General features: G+C 47.2%; 1 protein-coding gene across 3 annotated transcripts; it reads left to right on the forward strand.

Moving 5' to 3' along the window:
- Positions 1–1,285: 1,285 nt before the first annotated feature.
- myclb (MYCL proto-oncogene, bHLH transcription factor b) lies at positions 1,286–18,102 on the forward strand. 3 transcript variants are annotated; one of them, XM_037264347.1, is made up of 5 exons: positions 1,286–1,392; positions 2,770–2,915; positions 5,034–5,123; positions 13,502–14,217; positions 15,542–18,102. In XM_037264347.1, exons 4-5 carry the CDS (start codon positions 13,548–13,550, stop codon positions 16,303–16,305), a joined length of 1,434 nt encoding a protein of 477 aa, XP_037120242.1. In that variant the 5' UTR covers positions 1,286–1,392; positions 2,770–2,915; positions 5,034–5,123; positions 13,502–13,547; the 3' UTR covers positions 16,306–18,102. The 3 variants fall into 3 exon arrangements, with proteins under 3 accessions (XP_037120242.1, XP_037120243.1, XP_037120241.1); XM_037264348.1 differs by lacking the exon at positions 5,034–5,123; XM_037264346.1 differs by lacking the exons at positions 1,286–1,392; positions 2,770–2,915; positions 5,034–5,123 and adding an exon at positions 12,612–12,966.
- The last annotated feature ends 171 nt before the right edge of the window (positions 18,103–18,273 follow it).

Consider the following 18,273-nt stretch of genomic DNA (forward strand, 5'->3'; position numbering starts at 1 on the left):
TTAGCCCCGGACCTTGTTTCCACGCCGCTCTGTGGGAAAAGAATGGTGAGAAAGAATGTGGCATACGGGAACACAACAGGTGCATCCCGGAACACAATAAATAATAAGTGATTATTTGCTGACATTGACAGATAGACTTTGAATGGAGTCAAACATGTTCCGGAGTCGGCACCAGGGTCACGCCTGGGTAATGATTTAGCTTGAGGTCAGGCAGTTGAAGGTGCTTCTACTCGATGGTCTTGTAAAGTGTCGGATCGCGTTTTGAGTCGTGTTCAACGACTCGTCATGTGACGAGATAAGAGGAGCTGGGTCTGGTGGAAATCCACTGTGTATGGTTATGTTCTCAGGAGGCACTCGGAGGCTTATTTGACTTCAGAATGGAAACAGTGACGCATTCTGTGTGTGCACTGTCCGGGACAAACTGGAAGGTTCAATACCAGTTGACACGTGCAAACGTTTTTTTTTTACAACAATGTCATATGGCACAAATTTTCCCCAAGTGTTGTTATTTTCCTTCCGTGAACGTTATTTATCTTTAGTAGTAAACTCTTATCTTTAACTGTGAGCAATCTCTGTTTGTCCGGAGATATAATATAGACATTTATTGCTTCCTGTTCCTTCTTACCTTGTTACACATTGACACAATTCATATAGGTCAAGTTATAGTTAGGTAGCACAATGGTCACAATGTCGACTTCGCTTTGGAGAAGTTCTTGGTTTCAGTTTGGGCTCAGTTGCAGACTTTGAGTTGTCCATAGGTATTGATGTAAGGGGCAATATGTGCCCTCCAGGGTTGAAATTGGGACTCTGTGTTAGCTAGGATAAACCTGTCACTCCCCCCTAATAAATAGAACATTTTGTCCGTGTGATTAAAAAAATTACACATCAGATACAGTCATCTAAAATATTCCATCAGTTTAATCCACATTAATTACCTGCAAGAGTGATATTTATTGGTTTATATACACTAGTATTCGGGGTGCAACCATATTAGTCAATTTATCATATTTTGTGCATTTTAGCAACTCTGCTGCCTTCTACTGTAGTGTATCTAAAATTACATCTTGACGATTGTTATTGTTTTTGTAGTAATTCGATTTGACCAGCAGGCGGCAGCAGAGCTCCACGCACTTGTGACTACACTATCTCGTCCCCCCAATTTAGAACAAGCTATTTGTTGAACTGTTATTTTGTACATTCTGTACCGCCTGTGTAGCTTGAAAAAAGTCCTCATGTTCATTTCCCCTCCTCGCTGTGGTGTTGGACCTTGACTGGCATCGGTACGTCACATATTCTCTCTCCCAGTCAGCACAGAGGCAACGCTTGTATGAAGGCGAAGACCTTGAGTTTGTTTTTGTTGATGTTGGGACGCTTGCGCTTACACATACCAAGGTTGTGAAACTCAGCCATCATTTTCACACTTGTAATGCACAATTCCACAACTGTAAACCCCTGTTGGTTTATATACTATTTGCATTCGATGTTAATAGATTGTTTGTGTCGCCATTTTCCTTTCCATCTAGGATTTGTAAAGTGAAGTGCGGCCTTCACAACGAGAATGTATGTATTTTTTATTGATATTTTATAGGGCTTTTCCTATTGGCCAAGCAGTATTATTGTCCACTCCGAGTTTCTGCAGCCACATCTAGTCTGGGTGGAAAAGACCATCAATCAAATCCAAAAGATAAGCAGAGCTGCAATGAGATTTAGAAGATGCTCAGATTAGCGCAGGCAAACAGTACTGCCTGAAGCGCCGTCTCCACCATTGAAAACAAAATCCATTCTTATATGGGTATTCACTTTTTTTCGCATATTGTGTTGTGGCTGCAAAGAAATAATGTGTTGAGCAGTAGCTCACTTTTAGCAAACAGGGCCAAGGACCATCAGAGAAAGTAACAAATTGTGTCGTTCTTGGGAATGATTTTAAATGGTCGCAAAAAACGTCTCCCTCAACTTGGCATTTACAGCTGAACAAAACGGGCCCGGCTGGGCGCAGAGCCTTGTAACCACGGCAACTATCGATGAGAAAGTGACGCTCCTCGTGTCCAAATAGTGTTGCTCCTCCTTTTATTCACGCTCATATTCACTCGTGTTGGCATTCAGGACAATATGGAGAATCCATGTGACAATGCTCCACTAATGAGGCTCATTAGCTGTGTCCAGTGCTCACGCCACCACCGCCGCCCCTCCCCTCTTCTTTATCAGCATGTGCACCATGATTACTTCAGGGACCAAAAGGGAAGAGTTTGTCTTTGTCATCATAAACCTTGGCACAGGATGGGGGCAGTATTGAATACTGTCATTGCTACCTGTGTGATTGACGCTTTGATTGATCACCAGGGCCGTGGGGGGGCAAAATGGGGTGGGGGATTGGATGGAAATGAGTATGGGAGGGGCAGAGGGCTGATCAATCACCGTGATTTGCCACTCTGGATGCGAGGCGGATACTTCATCACCGAGCCTGTGCAACATGTGCACACACATGTAGAAATGTGTGTGGGGGCAGTTGGAAAGGAGCCTGCGTATAAAAATGCCAACGCAGACATAAATATACTTGAGTAGATGCAGCTAAAGTCATTTTATGACTAATATTTCTCGGGAAGGGTTACCGTTTTAAAATCCACTTTTGAAATAATAGATTTGCTCTGTTGTATGTTTCATTAATGAGGACTTTGAGTTTTTTTCCAGATGGGATGTGCATTACTGCTCACGACAGTATCATTTACCCATAAGTGGTGAATTAGTGTTTTTTTTCCCCCTTTTTTACAGGATGTGACATCTGTCACTACAAGTCCAACAAATGGAAGCCCCCCCACTGAGAGCTGAGAGTCCCTGAGGTCAAGAGTCGACAGCCCCACCATAGGAGTCCTTCCCCTCGGGTCTGATCACTTGCCTGCCAACGATCGCATCTGCTGGTAATTCTGTCAATCAATACTTTGCGTTAAACCTGCTTCATTGCAAAAAAAACAAGTTTCCACTCTGGACACTTTTGACTTTTGCTTTCATCCCACCCAAGACATGAGTGTGTCTTTTTAATGTAACAGGATGCTCCTTGTTGATGCTTGTGGTTACATCTGCCCCCACAGCATGATAACACACAACATGCATACTGTTTGTGAACGCTGGAGGCAAGCTTCCAGTAAAAGTGGAAGGTTCTGCTGTCGTAACCTTTGAAGTGCAATAATTACCTCTATGGGTTGTAACCTGAGGGTCTCACTGGACTCCTTACTCGACACTATTCCTGATGCTCAACGAGACGTGTTGTCTTTACTTCTTCTTCTTATGTTACTATGTCATCAGCATAGCAGCAAGTGAACAAAAAAAAAGGAAAACAAATACTTTGAGTGATGTATTATTATTATTATTATTATTATTAGGTGTGAAAGTGGCTTTGAATCATCCTGGGACAATTGCCTGAACTATAAGCAGAATCAGGAATGTGTTCCATGTGATGCAACGATCCAGTTTGTCGACTGTTTTGCTTGAAGCAAAGATTCTCGGCATGGCTTGCATTCCTTCCCAGCGTGGCCTTCTGCCCGCAGTGTCACAAGGACAATTTGGGGAGGACTTGCTTTTGTTTGCATCGAGCATTGTGTCTTCTTCAGCTGTGAGAAAGACAATTGTGGGCCCAACACAACATTCTGGGTATAAATGACCCAATGTTGGGTTGGCTGTCCCAATTTGGGTTACCTTTGTATTTTGAAGCGCGTACGGCAAGCGTAATGAGCCCAATAAGGCATCGCAAAACAATACAACCGATTGATCTAATTTGTCTCGACCCATTTGTTTGGAGTCACCCTTGAGTGGGGGAATCACACCCACGACGCCAAAGCCCTTTTTTTCTCCGAGACAATTAGTCCTAATTAGGGAATAGCAGCGAGGCGAGTTCGGTCTCTCCAGGTTGCTTTCATCTCCTCTCGGACGCGTAGGCGACTCAATGGCGTTCATAGCTCCTAACAACCGCACATGCGCTTTTCTCCCCGGTGGTTGAGTTCATCTGAATTACAAACGCCTCAAAGCCTCGCCAGCCAAATTAAAGCGAGCACAGTCGAGTCGCGTCTAATTGACGGAGCGGCGGGCAAATCGTTTATCACATCCGCTGGCTGCCGCCCGTCTCGGTGGGCCGCCGCGATATTATTTATTTAAAGTGATTGTAATGAGGGTGACGATATGGTGGCGGACCTCTTCTTCGCTCCATCCCCTCACAGATGCCTCAATCTATCCATCTTCTCAGTTGACAAGCCAAGCCTTTTGAACCTTCCCTTAGATTTGTGTATGTGTCTGCACCCATCTGTGTCTTCTGCCTCCAGGCGACAGAACCAGTCATCTCTCCAAGCAACCCCCCCACCCCCGTTCATTCTTTTTCAAGCCCGTGAAAGCAAGAGAATGACACTTTGACAAAATATCCATGACTGCCTTGAGATATGATTTGAATTTGTTCTGTGAGCACGCTTGTAAGTCGAAAAGTTCATCTTGCAAATCATCTTTCCAGGTCGGAATGAATAGAAATGATATTTATTCGTTCCTTCTCCATCGCTCTTCTTAGAGAATAAAGAATACATGCCTCTGGGTTTTTTTTTTGTTTTTTAGTAAAACCGTAAACCTCAACTAAGAGAGGCAATAAATGCAACCTATGAATTTTCTGAACTGCTGTTCCCAGTGGAGTTGTGCCATTGACAGCTAATATTAGCATTCAACCCCCATAAATCAATTCGTCTATACATTGGATTTTATTTGAGCTATTTCCCACTCGAGATAGTCTTAAACTGAAAGGCCAAAATAATTGGCTTTCTGTCAGCCCTTCAAAGCAAAGTTTGATTCTTAGCAAATTAGCATGCTAAACTCACAGTGGGAAAAAGTGATTGATTTTGGGCTAATGAGTTTCGGGGTGTATCCTAAGGTCCTGCCTCCCACTGACTTCACACAACAAAGATAAAAGCAGCACACATTCAAAGTGTTTTTGCAATGTGACAGCACGTTAAAAGTAGAAATTGTCGGAATGTTTTTTATTTTGTTTTTTAAGGACTGTTAAGCGATTCCTTATCATCTTGTCAAGGTTGCATCTTCACTGTGTTCAAAAGGCAAGTGAGGACAGTGGACTCCAAAGCTGCAGAATTCTCCAGGTAAAGCGGTGATTATGCGTCAAATATTTCATTTCATAATAGGATTTGCTTCTGGTTAAATTCGGGTACACCGTGTACTGAGAGAGACTGACTAGGGAGTACGTTTGGAGAAATCAGGTGGCGTCAGGACATGAGGGTCTGAATATGGAAACGACATTTGAAGAAAAAAAAAAAAGCAGACTAGCTGCCTCGTTTTAGACGTTCAGCTTGGAGTCAAGTGATTTTCGCACTTAGCGGTGGGTCCTCGTGTTCTGCTTTACAAATGGAACAGCGCAATGTGCCCAAAGAGAGAGATGATCAAACTAGACCGACAATAGGAAGTCGTGTCGTTTGTTTCATCAAATTCTGTGCCGTTATGTATGGAGCAACCCAAAAACTTGACCAAATCAAAAAATAGACCAATCCATACACGAGTTGTTTACATATATATATATATATATATATATATAAAAAAACACTTAAGATAGCCGGAAAACAGTTTTGTCAAAAATAACCCAATTTGAGTCAAATGTGGATCATCAGTATGCTATTTAACCCAATTTGGATTTTTTCTTTAGTACAGAACAATACAAGTGGATCAGCCTATTCTTTTCCATTTTTGAACAATGCCGGGTCAAATCGACCCAATAATGGAACCTTTTTGACCCCAATTGGGTTATTTTTGACCCACCTCTTTTTTCGAGTATCTCTCTGTGTATTGCATTAAACCCATTCAAAACAATCAGCCCATCTCGGAACGCGCCAAAGCACTGATTATATCCTAGGTGATGTTTGTGTTGCCTAACATGGCGGCAAGAATATTTCAGCCACTATCGACGCGCCCTTGTTTGCTTACATTTGCGTAAAAGTGTGGCAGGCGTTCGTCTTGTGCCATGCTGACTGAGCATTTGCATATGCGGCACAGTTGCTGGCCACGCTAATCGTTCCACTCTCATCGTGGATGATGTCCACCCGCAATGTACCGCTGTACATATGGGATATAAAAAGTCTACACACCCCTGTTTGAATCCTTAAATATTAGGAACACCTTTCTCATGCGCAATGCTCGAAGAATGCTCAATAGCATCGCCCTGCCAAATATCAGTTACGTAATTGCATAGTTTCCTTCATGTTTGCCGTTATCGCTTCACCTCCCTGATGGGTCGCTATGTTACTTTCCCTCCTCATATCATCTGGAGCCTTTGGTTCACCTCTGTGCTTGTCTCTGTGTTCTTCTGAACTTCTCACTGTTGATTATCCTGCATAAATCATCCACTTGCTCATCTACACAAATGGAATTTTTGCCCTTTTCTACCCGCACTTTCTGAGGAACAGCAGTCAGTCAGTCAGTCAGTCAGTCAGTCAGTCAGTCAGTCAGTCAGTCAGTCAGTCAGTCAGTCAGCGGTGGCGTAATTCGGGATGGGTTGTCGCGCATGATGGCGCAAGACGCAGAGGTGACCCGTCGATACCGTGCAGGGACACGAACAAGCCGCCCCACGGAAGCACGCTGGCCTTCTTATTACCTCATTTCCCCGCAATCATTACTCCACTGCTAGCCGGCCGTCAATTTGCTGCGCCACTGATTAAAATCAATATAGCCTTTAATTACATGCGGCTTGTTGTTCTTGTATTTATGCAAATCGTTCATTTTGATTTTCTGCTCGTAATCGAAAACATCCCCGTCACCAATTACTGACGGGCCATTGTGCGACTGTAATTGCTCGATTTGACTCACGCAAACGTTCTGCCGTTAGAGTCGGAGATTTGTGTGAAAGTCTCAAATTCAGACTCATGTTCCAGCAAAGGCATATTTAGGAAAAGAGATGGAGTTTGCATTTTTTTTCTTCACTCTTTAAAACGATGCCGTCTCATGGAATTTTGCCACTAGTTTAATGAAAACACAAACGGTGGCGCAACATACGTAAACAGATGACAAATGTAGAGCAAATTTACTAATATATCAACTGTTAGAAGAGAAAAAACTAATTTGTTGTTCTGTGTGGCTGAAAGTCTTTTTCTTCTCCCCTGCAACTGTCTCATTGAAAATGAAACATATATTAAGGTGAAGAGGTGAAAGGTTATGTGACTATGCATGTATAAGTGAAGCACAGTGTGCAGTAGATGGATGTCAGGAGCATCTGGAATGAAAGCCAATCCCCTCCCTGCTTGATGAGTGTTTTTGCCTACATGTATGTGTGTGTGTGAGGGAGGGAGGGAGGGAGGGAGGCAGGTCAGCGGCATGCAGCGGGGTAGCAGCTGTCTTTTTTCCTGTGCGGTCTCCTAGATTACATGAAATGAACCTGGAGAAGGCCAGACACGCTGATGGGTGGCTCCCAGACTCGGTGTCTGTCCATTGATCAGCCCAGAAGGTCAGAGTCGGGTGGAGCAGGTCAGTTGACATGAGGAAGGACGCTGGAGGAGGAGGAGGAGCCATCCGTCTTCCCTCGAGTGCATTTTTTGTTGTTGTTTTTAGTGTCATAAATATTTGGGCCATTGATTTAGTTACCTGTAGGAAGAAGAGGGATGAAAATGTCAACCCGAAATCTAGTTTTAGTCAAAGTGGCAAAATTGTCAAAAAGGAACACGAAAATCTCGTCTTCTTCATCTTAACAGATATTTTTTGATGAGCTCTTTAGAAGACACTTCTTTTCACATTACCACCATCTAGGCCTACTCTTGATGACAAATTCAAGCTGAAGACGAGTACCGTATTTTCCGCCCTAAAAGGCGCACCTAAAAACCTAAAATTTTCTCAAAAGCCGACAGTGCGCCTTATAGGCCAGTGCGCCTTATATATCAAAGTCAAAGTCAAAGTCAAAGTCAGCTTTATTGTCAATCCCTTCATATGTCAAGACACACAAAGAAACCGAAATTCCGTTTCCTCCATCCCACGGTGACGAGACATACAAGTAGGCGACACAAAACAAAAACAAGAAGGCACAAACCATAAATAATAAATAAAATAAAATGAGCGATGAATAAAAACAGACCAATAATATGAGGGGCAAAACCGAGCCAGTGAGCATACAGCAAGAACAGGACGCTACGCTGAAAGGGGGAGCGAGTTCAGGATCCTAACAGCCTGGAGTACGAAGCTGTTGGAAAGTCTGGTGGTGCGGGAGCGCAGGCTCCTGTACCGCCTCCCAGAGGGCAGAAGTTCAAACAAAGAGTGAGCGGGGTGACTCACATCACTCACAATCTTGGTCGCCTTGCGAGTGAGATGGGAGGTGTAAATGTCCTTCAAGGAGGGGAGAGAAGCACCAATAGTCTTACTAGCCGTTTTCACAATGCGCTGCAGGGCCTTCAAGTCTTGGTCAGTGCAGCTGCCACCCCAGACAGCAATACAGCTGGAGAGGACGCTCTCAATGGTGCCGCGGTAAAAAGTAGTCATGACGGCCGGAGGAGTCCCCGCTCGCCTGAGTTTCCGAAGGAAGTACAGGCGGCGCTGGGCCTTCTTCGCCAGCGACGCGGTGTTGGTGGACCAGGAGAGATCCTCACTGATGTGCACCCCCAGGAACCTGGCGCTGCTCACTCTCTCCACCACAGCACCGTCGATGGTCAGCGGCAGGTGTTGGGCGTGACCCTTCCGGAAGTCAACGACAATCTCCTTGGTCTTGTCGACGTTCAGCAGGAGGTTGTTGTCCCTGCACCACGCGGTCAGAAGGTCAACCTCCAGCCTGTATTGAGTCTCGTCTCCCTTGGTGATGAGACCCACCAGAGTCGTGTCGTCAGCAAACTTCACTATGCGGTTGCCGCTGCAGGTGGCAGCGCAGTCATGCGTCAGGAGGGTGAAGAGCAGCGGACTGAGCACGCAGCCTTGGGGGGCCCCTGTGCTCAGTGTGATGCTGGCGGAGATCTTGTCGCCAACACGTACCACCTGTGGCCTCTGACAGAGGAAGTCCAGTAGCCAGTTGCAGAGGCCGGTACTGAGGCCCAGCTTGTCAAGTTTGCTGATGAGACGCTGCGGCACAATGGTGTTGAAGGCAGAACTGAAGTCCACAAACAGCAACCTCACATACGAGTCCTTCCCCTCCAGGTGGGTGAGGGCCGAGTGGAGGGCAGAGCAGATGGCATCCTCAGAGGACCGTTTGGCTCGGTACGCAAACTGGAAGGGGTCAATGGTGGGAGGGAGAACTGACCGGATGTGCTCCAAGACAAGCCGCTCAAAGCACTTCATGACGATGGGCGTAAGTGCCACGGGGCGGTAGTCATTGAAGCAGGACGGAGCAGGCTTCTTCGGCACAGGTACGATGGTGGCTGCTTTGAAACTCGACGGGACGATGGCCTGCTGCAGGGAAGTGTTAAAGATGTCCGTGAAGACACCCGTCAGCTCACCAGCGCAGTCCTTCAGCGCTCGACCCGGGATGTTGTCCGGGCCCGCCGCCTTACGGATGTCGATAGCGGCAAGCGTCCTCCTCACGCTGTCGGCGGAGAGGCACAGGGGCAGCTCGTGGGAAGGGGGAGTGGCCTTCAGCGGGCAAGTGCTGTTCAGAGCGTCGAAGCGAGCAAAGAAGCGGTTGAGGTCATTGAGCAGACGGACGTCGCCATCACAGCCCTGCGTCGCGGGCTTGTAGTCCGTGATGGTCTGAATGCCCTGCCAAAGGCGCCGTGCGTCCCTGCTGTCCTTGAAGTGGGCGGTAATTTTGCCCGAGAACGCCCTCTTCGCTTCTTTGATGCCCCGGGACAGGTCGGCCCTCGCAGTCCTCAAGCCAGCCTCATCCCCCGCCCGGAAGGCTTTGTCCCTGGCCCTCAGCAGCCTGAAGACAGCCCCCGTCAGCCATGGCTTCCGGTTTGCCCGAGTGACGACGGATACTGAGTGTGTCACATCATCAATGCACTTCCCGATGTAGGAGGAAACAGAGTCAGTATACTCCTCAATGTCCGCCCGACCGTCGCAAGTGGCCGCCCTCCTAAACACGTCCCAGTCGGTAGAGCCAAAGCAGTCACGAAGCGCATCAGAGGCACCCTCAGGCCACACCCGCACCCGCTTGCGAACTGGTCTGGATGTTCTCACCTTTTGTCTGTATGCGGGCAAAAGCATAACAGTGAGATGGTCAGAAAGCCCAAGATGGGGGAGGGGGGCGGCTTTGAAAGCTCCCTTATGCGAAGAGTAGACCAGGTCCAGGAAGCTGTCGCCACGCGTAGGAAAATCAACATGCTGGTAAAGCCTCGGAAAAACAGACTTCAGATTAGCATGATTAAAATCCCCAGCGAAGATGGTGAAACCGTCAGGGTGCGCTGTCTGTTGGTCACTGACAGCCTGGTACAGTTCACTAAGAGCCGCGACCCTGTCGCCTCCGATGTTGGAAGGCGGGATGTAAACCGCGACCAGCAGAATCGCGGTAAATTCCCTCGGCAGGTAAAAAGGACGGCACTTAATGATCACAAACTCCGCCAGTGGCGAGCAGTGCCTGCATACCACCACAGAGTCCCGGCACCAGTCGTCACGGATGTAGACGCATATTCCACCTCCACGAGATTTCCCCCCTCGTACAATGGTCCGGTCCGCCCGATAGCACGCTAGCCGCTCCAGACGTACAGCCGAGTCCGGAATGTTGACGGTCAACCAAGTCTCAGTGAACACGAGCACACAGCAGTCACGCACCGTCCGGTTCGTAGATCTCAGCAAGCGAATGTAATCCATTTTGTTGTCCAGCGATCGAACATTCGCCAGAAGAATGGAAGGCACGGCCGGGCGAGCCGGGTTGGCCGCCAGCCTGGCCCGGACGCCCCCACGCTTGCCCCTCTTCAGCCTCCTCGCACACCGCTTTCGACGCTTCCCAACCGGGGGAGGAATAGCAGACGAGTCCGGCGACGCTTCAGGACGTAGCAGTCCGAGCGCCTTTAATGTCCCCGCATCAAAGTCCAGAACTCGACAAAAGTCGCTTTCGCCGATGTCGAGCAGAACCTTCCTGCCGTACTTGTAGCACGACTCAGTACGACGAGACGAACGCACAAAACTGCCGGTCAAACACTCATTTGACGAACAAAACACCGTTCGAGCGGGACAGAGAGAGGTCGCTGCGTATGCACGCGCCGCCATCTTGAATATATGGATCAATTGATGAATTTGTTGATCCATACTGGTTGTACACAGTGCTCTGCCAAAATGTTTCAGTACGTTTTAGTACGACTAGTAAATTACAAGGTCGCATCGCTTCCCAACATTACGGTAACTGTAGTCAGGGGGCGTCACCGAATAGCTGTTGTACCCGCGAGGCTATTTCATTTAAAAATAGGCTGCTCTGTCACTGTTTCGAGTAAATTTACGGATCGATATGGAAGGGAAACATAGGTAAGTAGTACCAATGCGTTAGATCGAACTTTAGTCAGTTCCGATCATTTTATAGGAGATCGTTTGAGAAACGCGATTGTTTACACTTTGCTGAGGCTCATGGGAGATTGCGAGCTGAGACTCGTGGGACTATGCGGATGGCTAATGCTATGACGATAGCTGCTATACGTACCAGGCTATTTCATGTGAAAATAGGCTGCTCTGTTAATGTTTCGAGTAAATCTACGGATCGATATGGAAGGGAAACATAGGTAAGTAGTACCAATGCGTTAGATCGAACTTTAGTCAGTTCCGATCATTTTATAGGAGATCGTTTGAGAAACGCGATTGTTTACAGAGGGCTCGTTGGTTATTGGCTAGTGGATGCATACCGCAACCCTAGTCAACCTCAGTTTGTTGCAGTATAGCTTCTATTTTATGCGCCTTATAATCCGGTGCGCCTTATATATGGACAAAGTTTTAAAATGGGCCGTTCGTTGAAGGTGCGCCTTATAACCCGGTGCGCCTTTTAGGGCGGAAAATACGGTAAGTGCTTCACACAAGATAAAAGGGAGAGAAAAGAAAAAGAAAAAGCCAGGCTGAGGAGGGAGAAGCGCTGCTGACTGGGAAATCGAGCGCTGGCGGAGTGTTTCTTCACTCGGTTAGTTCGACATCTCCCTTGTGAGACTAATCTCACTCTCTAATGTCTCGGGGTTGGTTTCATGTCGAGATCTTTTTGATCAGCCGAGACGGCTCAAGAAGGCGAGAAGAGGAACTGAGAAGCAATGACAAGAGATTTGGGGGGTTTACGATGGGATTTCCCTGCTGTCTGCTTGTTGATGAACTTTGGAGGAGAAGTTATATCTGGGATATTTGCCAATTGTCGTGCTTGAGCGGCCGGCGCGTGCCAAAGTTCCATGACTCACTTTGAGGGTTTCATGTGGCGAGAAAAACAAGGGTCAGCATTTGTTGAGTACAGCTGTTGTTTGTTTGTTGTTTTCATTAGATAATCAAGTATGCATCGTTTGTATTACTAGTGACACACAGTAGTAAAAAAAACACACAAATTAAGCATGTATGAAATTTAGGATGAATACAAACAATAACAGACTGATTCAAACTATTCCAACTTTATTTTAAATTTCAAAATCATTATATCATTTTTTCCTCCTATTATTTCAACATTTTTTATGTTTTAGAATGATAAAACTCCTAACTATTCAGGTTTTCTCTCCCATATTTTTGTCAGCAGCAGCCCATTTGTTTATGCTGTACTGTCCCTTTAAATTGTGGGCGTGGCCTCTCTACTACGACACGCCCTCTTATGCATAATAGGCAAGCGTCCTTTCCCCGTAAATCACATAGCGCGCCAGTCTGCAAATGAAAGTGAAGGCAGGCGGACCTTACGCGACTACTGCGGCAAGTTTCGATTTGTTTGAGGATCGTTTACAAGACAGGCGGAAGAAAAAAGAAAAGGAAAACGAGAAATAGCGACCCGTATGCATGCGCCATTTGACGCTCCTTGCTGTGGTTGTTTTCTTTACGCAGGATTTATGAAGGAGCACGCAGATTTTTCAACGTGCATACCAGGTAAATAAATAAATACCGAAATAAATGAATAAATCAACATTTCAGAATTTCAACTCATTCCCACATCGATTTCCGACGGTAATTGAATTCCCCAGCTGCAGCGCCTGAGCTCATCGCACTCTTGTTTAATTAATTAATAAGAGAAGCGGACCGGGTCTCAAGTTTGCGTCTCTAATTGATCATCCGAAGTCTAATTTAATCACCTTTCTGCTGATCAGCTGACCAAACAGTGCCCCCACCGCGTCCCCTCCCTCTTAGCAGTCACTCTGTTATGCCACCGTCTACTACTATAAAACATTGTTATGTAATGAAACTCTGTTGCGAAACTTGAAAGTTCTCCGCGAGGGGAAAAGGCACACTTTTGTTGTTGTTGTTATTTTTACCTAATCAGTGACTGGCTTACCTTTTTATTCCATTGGAAAATATGCACAAGTATGGGGGTTGAAGTTATTTGATGATGGTCACATGAATGGAATTCAGTCCAAGTGTGCTCCTCTCTCTCTCTCTCTCTCTCTCGCTCTCTCTCGCTCTGCAGACTGAGGGAACAGTGAGTGAGCCCCCCTCCCGCTTCCACTGCCTCCATGCCGGGCATCAGCTCCTCCGCCGCGACCCGCTATGACAGCTGGGACATGGACCACTTGGACCACTACCAGCATTACTTCTACGACGACCATCACAACCCAGACGAGGATTTTTTCAAGTCCACGGCGCCCAGTGAGGACATATGGAAAAAATTTGAGCTGGTGCCCACCCCGCCCATGTCCCCCATCCGGGCAGTGGAGGGGTCAGGCAGGTTCGGACTGGTGTGCCCCACACTTGGGGACAAGCTGGAGTGGGTGTCGCAGTTTTTGGGGCAGGAGGATGAACAGCAGCAGCAGCAGCAGCAGCAGCAACAACAGCAGCAACAGCAGGACATCCCCTGCAAAGTGACCCCGGCCACAGACTCGGTGGGGAACCTGAGCTCCATCATCATCCAGGACTGCATGTGGAGCGGGTTCTCGGCCGGTCGGCACCTGGAGAGGGTGGTGGGAGAGCGCTGCCACCCCTGCCAGACCAAGGTGGCCCCGGCTACCGCCAAAGTAGTCACCGGAACATCCCCGGGGAGAGCGCAGGGTGTACCCGCTGACACGCTGCCTCTCGGTTGTTTGGTGGCTGATTGCGTGGACCCGGCCGCTGTGCTCACCTTCCCATTGGGCGGAGGCTGCAAGAAGCAAGTGTCTTCTGGGTCCGAGTCCCACACCAACTCATCAGGTCAGTGTATACAGCAAAAAAAATGGAAATGCCTTTAAAAACCAGCTATGTTTTTTTCTTAAGAAAGATTCCATCAACAGTACTTTATATCAACAAACGCTCTTCACGTAACTTGCAAACAACTCAAAACAAGGCTGCCTACCCCCTCCATTGTATTTGGATTTTATTGGCGCTTGGCAAACATTTCTTCCACTGCAAGGAAGGAAAAGGTGACTGTAAGATGTGAAGTGTGCTGTCGCCCTCTAGCGGTGGGGGTCTGCAGCGTGGCCTTTCTTGACCACGCCCCTGAAAGGCTCAACAAATGAAAGTACCACCGTACAGTGTGTGTGACTTTCCATTTAATTACACTTTCGATAAACAGTTTGTTTTATTTTCTCTGTTTTACAATACGGTGCTATTTTCCTCGATTATAAAATATATATGACGACAAATGGGTGTGTGTGGGCGGGGATTTCCATGGGGGAAAAATAGATTTAAGCCACAGAATTAAGTCTTGCATAAAATCCAATGGGAGCCAGTTTACATTATGGCTAACAAGCTAAATTGTAGTTTGTACTGCTGTGGAAAAGTGCTCCATGGTAACGCATGTTTAATTTTGAACTCTTAAGGCAACCAAGATGCGAGTGTAGCTCGGCACTGCAACAAAGTACGACTCTTATTATAATAAGCATTGTTAGATTAATGTTGCCTTTTGACAAGTTCATTTCATGGAACATCTAGTCTATTTAGCTTTGCTGCTCTGCTCAAGCGGGGGGAAAAAAGAATTGCATGTGTGGCACATGACTGCATTGCGTTACCTTGGTGCATGCAACACATGCTCCGAGGGGGCGACACGCCCATTTGAACATCTGCCGCTTGGCCCGTTGCCAGCGGACCAGCTGCTCCCTCTCCCCGCTCTGTTCCTTCGGACTGACTTACGACGGCGCACCTCTGCAGTGGCGTCTTGCGCACGGCGCCAACTCGATAGGTCGTCATTGACATGCGACAGGGAGGGAAGAAGCCTCGAGCCCGTTCCAAGCAAATTAGTCACCGACCATGCTAAAGTGAAGGCCTCCTTCTCCATTTCCACTCTCTGAACCCATATGACCGAGCTCGGTAAGTAGGCGAGCATGTGATGTTGAAATTAGACCGTGCATAATTGCGCGTGGAATGTCACAAAGGGGACTTGTTGCCGCATTCCTCCATTCAACACGCCGCCGCGCCAATTGTGTCAGTGCGGCAGCGGCAGACTGAGCAGCGCCGGGCTTTGGGCTGGGAGGAGAAAAAAAAGCTAGTTCTGAGCGGTGGTTCACTGTGTTAAATCGGGTCTCTGTTGTGATCCCAGATGATGAGGATGATCAAGACGAGGACGAAGAGGAAATCGACGTGGTGACGGTGGAGCACAAGCGACGACGCAAACCCCGCCGGCTGGTTAACCGCCGCAAACCTGCAACCATAACGGTGCGGGCGGACCCTTTGGACCCCTGCATGAAGCGCTTCCACATCTCCATCCATCAGCAGCAACACAACTACGCCGCCCCCTCGCCAGACACGCTGCCACCGTCGGCGGCGGAACCGCCCCTGCCCCGGAAGAGGGTCCGGCACGAAGCCCCGGCACACCACCAACCGGGTCAGCACTATCACCAACCCCGCTTTGGCCACGCCCCCTCAAACTTGGACTGCAGGCGGTCTCACACGGCCCGCTCCGAGTCGCCCGATCTCGTCGCCTCGTCGCCCACCTCGTCGCCGTCGTCGCCCCATTGCTCCTCGTCCTCCTCCTCCTCGTCCTCGCCGCCCCACTCCCCGCCGCCGCCGCCGCTCTCCAGCCCCCAGTCGTCGGACTGCGAGGACACGGACCGTCGCAAGGCTCACAACTTCCTGGAGCGCAAGCGCCGCAACGACCTGCGCTCGCGCTTCCTGTCGCTGCGGGACGAGATCCCCGGCTTGGCCGACTGCGCCAAGACGCCCAAGGTGGCCATCCTGACGCGGGCCACCGAGTACCTGCGACAGCTGCACGCCGGCGAGCGGCAGAAGGCGCAGGAGAGGAAGCAGCTGAAGGCAAAGCAGGCGCAGCTGCTGCAGAGGCTGGCGCAGCTCAAGCGATCCTGAAAACCAAATGAAGGACATTGGATACGTTGGAGTTGCGCCGGTGGATTTTTTTCTTCTTGTTTTGGGTTGTGATTTGCACATTTAGCTTCGGAGTGATTTAGAAGGCGATACGAGTTAGGAATATCGGGCTTTGGAGTGAAATTTCAGGATGTCTAAAATGCACTGTCAATTTTCCAAGTGAACTTCATTTGACCTTTTAATCAATCATCTAATAGCCGATAATCCCAAATGGTTTTTGATTCGTGTATTGACAAATTCATTTCCAGTATTGCCTTTTTGTGATTCTTCCATTGTCTCAGTGGCAACCTAGAAAAAAGTAGCTGAAGGCCGTCTCTGAAATCATAAATGTCCTGGTTCAGTAGGATTTGATATTTAAACAGTCTTCATCATTTCTGGATAAATGAATCAACAGTACCTTGCCAATGTCATCCCTCAAACATGGGGACTGGAGGATTCACAGAAAGGTCTTGTTGGGAATATTGCCATTCGGTTACTTTTGAGGGAGAAAACATTTGTGCAGAAAGTGCGGTGAATATTTGGACGCTTTTGAGAAGGTCAAATAGACATTTTAGGTTGATTCAAAAAGCCAATATCATGTTAGGGGGCCTCCATGTGATGTCTGATCCCGACAGACTGAAGGATCACTCCCTGAAAAGTCAACTTATATCAGTGCCATTTTGTGCCATTCTGCATACCCCCCCCCCCCCAATAAATCCTGTCATCATTTGTAGTTCAAGTGCAACTGATCACATACTTTGAATTTATTTATGCCACTCCAAACTAGAATCTGTGCGCCATGGGAAGCAGCCAAAAATGAAATGAATGAAAACTTCAGTATATCAATTTGTACATGTTTCTTTTCATTGGCCGTGGACTCCTCCAGAAAAAGCCTTTCGAAGTTTGCAGGCGATACTCTTACGTGTACATAGTAGCCCGTTTCTGTGTGGTCCCCTCTGAACCAAAACCAGAACTGTGTACTATACTTACCCACCCATCAATTTGAATCATAAAGCTGACTGGCTTTTTTTTTTTTTTTCCAGGGATAACGCAAAGCTTCTATTTTTGTTAATAAAAAGGAAATAATAAAATGCAGCGTTGAACATGGATCACATGGAACACTTTGTCACACAACAATGCCTCCTTGTTTGCGTTTTCTGTGTCTTGGGCTTTAAAAAAAAAAAGAAAAAAAGTCATTTAACAACAAAGTTTGATACTCTATTTTCCTACTGAGCTGTGTTCAGTGTGAGCTAGTTTATGTTACCGTAGCTGACGGGGGCCTTCCTGGTGGTTGTGAGCTGAATGTGGCCACGTCGTATTAGTGTGATTAAAAGCCCCCGGAGCTGTGCCCACCGCCGTCTCGGTGGGAAAGGAAGCTTCTTAATGATCCAATTGTTATTGCTTTTTGCATGCTCGTTGCTCCCCGCAGTCCAGAGGCAACTTAAAATAGCTCCGACTAGCATGTTCTGTCTTGGCCAGCACTCAGGAATAGCTTTTGTGGCTTATATCTTGTTGTATGTAACAACCTCAGGAGCCCTCTCCTCCCCGAAACGTATCTCACTGCTTTTTCACCCCCCCGTTAATCAATTCAGTACCAACCACCAGTTGTCCCACGTTTTCCTTTCTCGAAAGGCCTCATCACTTATTTAAATGTTTGATTTGTATCTGTTGCCAGATGTTGACGTTGCTAATACTTTTGCAGTTGGTGATTGATGGAGCCTTGTTTCAGCACTTTTGTTTATTTTCTGTACCTCATAAGCCTATATGTAAGAAAATCAATAAATTGAAATGTTTGACATCTGTCTGATTACCCGACAACACTTTGACCAAGTATTAAACAAGAGTATTTAAAAAATAAAATATTTAAAGCTTTGCTTTGACAAATTTGATTGTAAACAGTATTTTATGTTATCGAATTATTGTTAATTCAACTGAACAGTTCTTTGATACTTATTGGCAAATTTCCTACAA

This window comes from Syngnathus acus, chromosome 11 (assembly GCF_901709675.1).
Source record: "Syngnathus acus chromosome 11, fSynAcu1.2, whole genome shotgun sequence".
NCBI classification, from domain to species: Eukaryota; Metazoa; Chordata; class Actinopteri; order Syngnathiformes; family Syngnathidae; genus Syngnathus; species Syngnathus acus.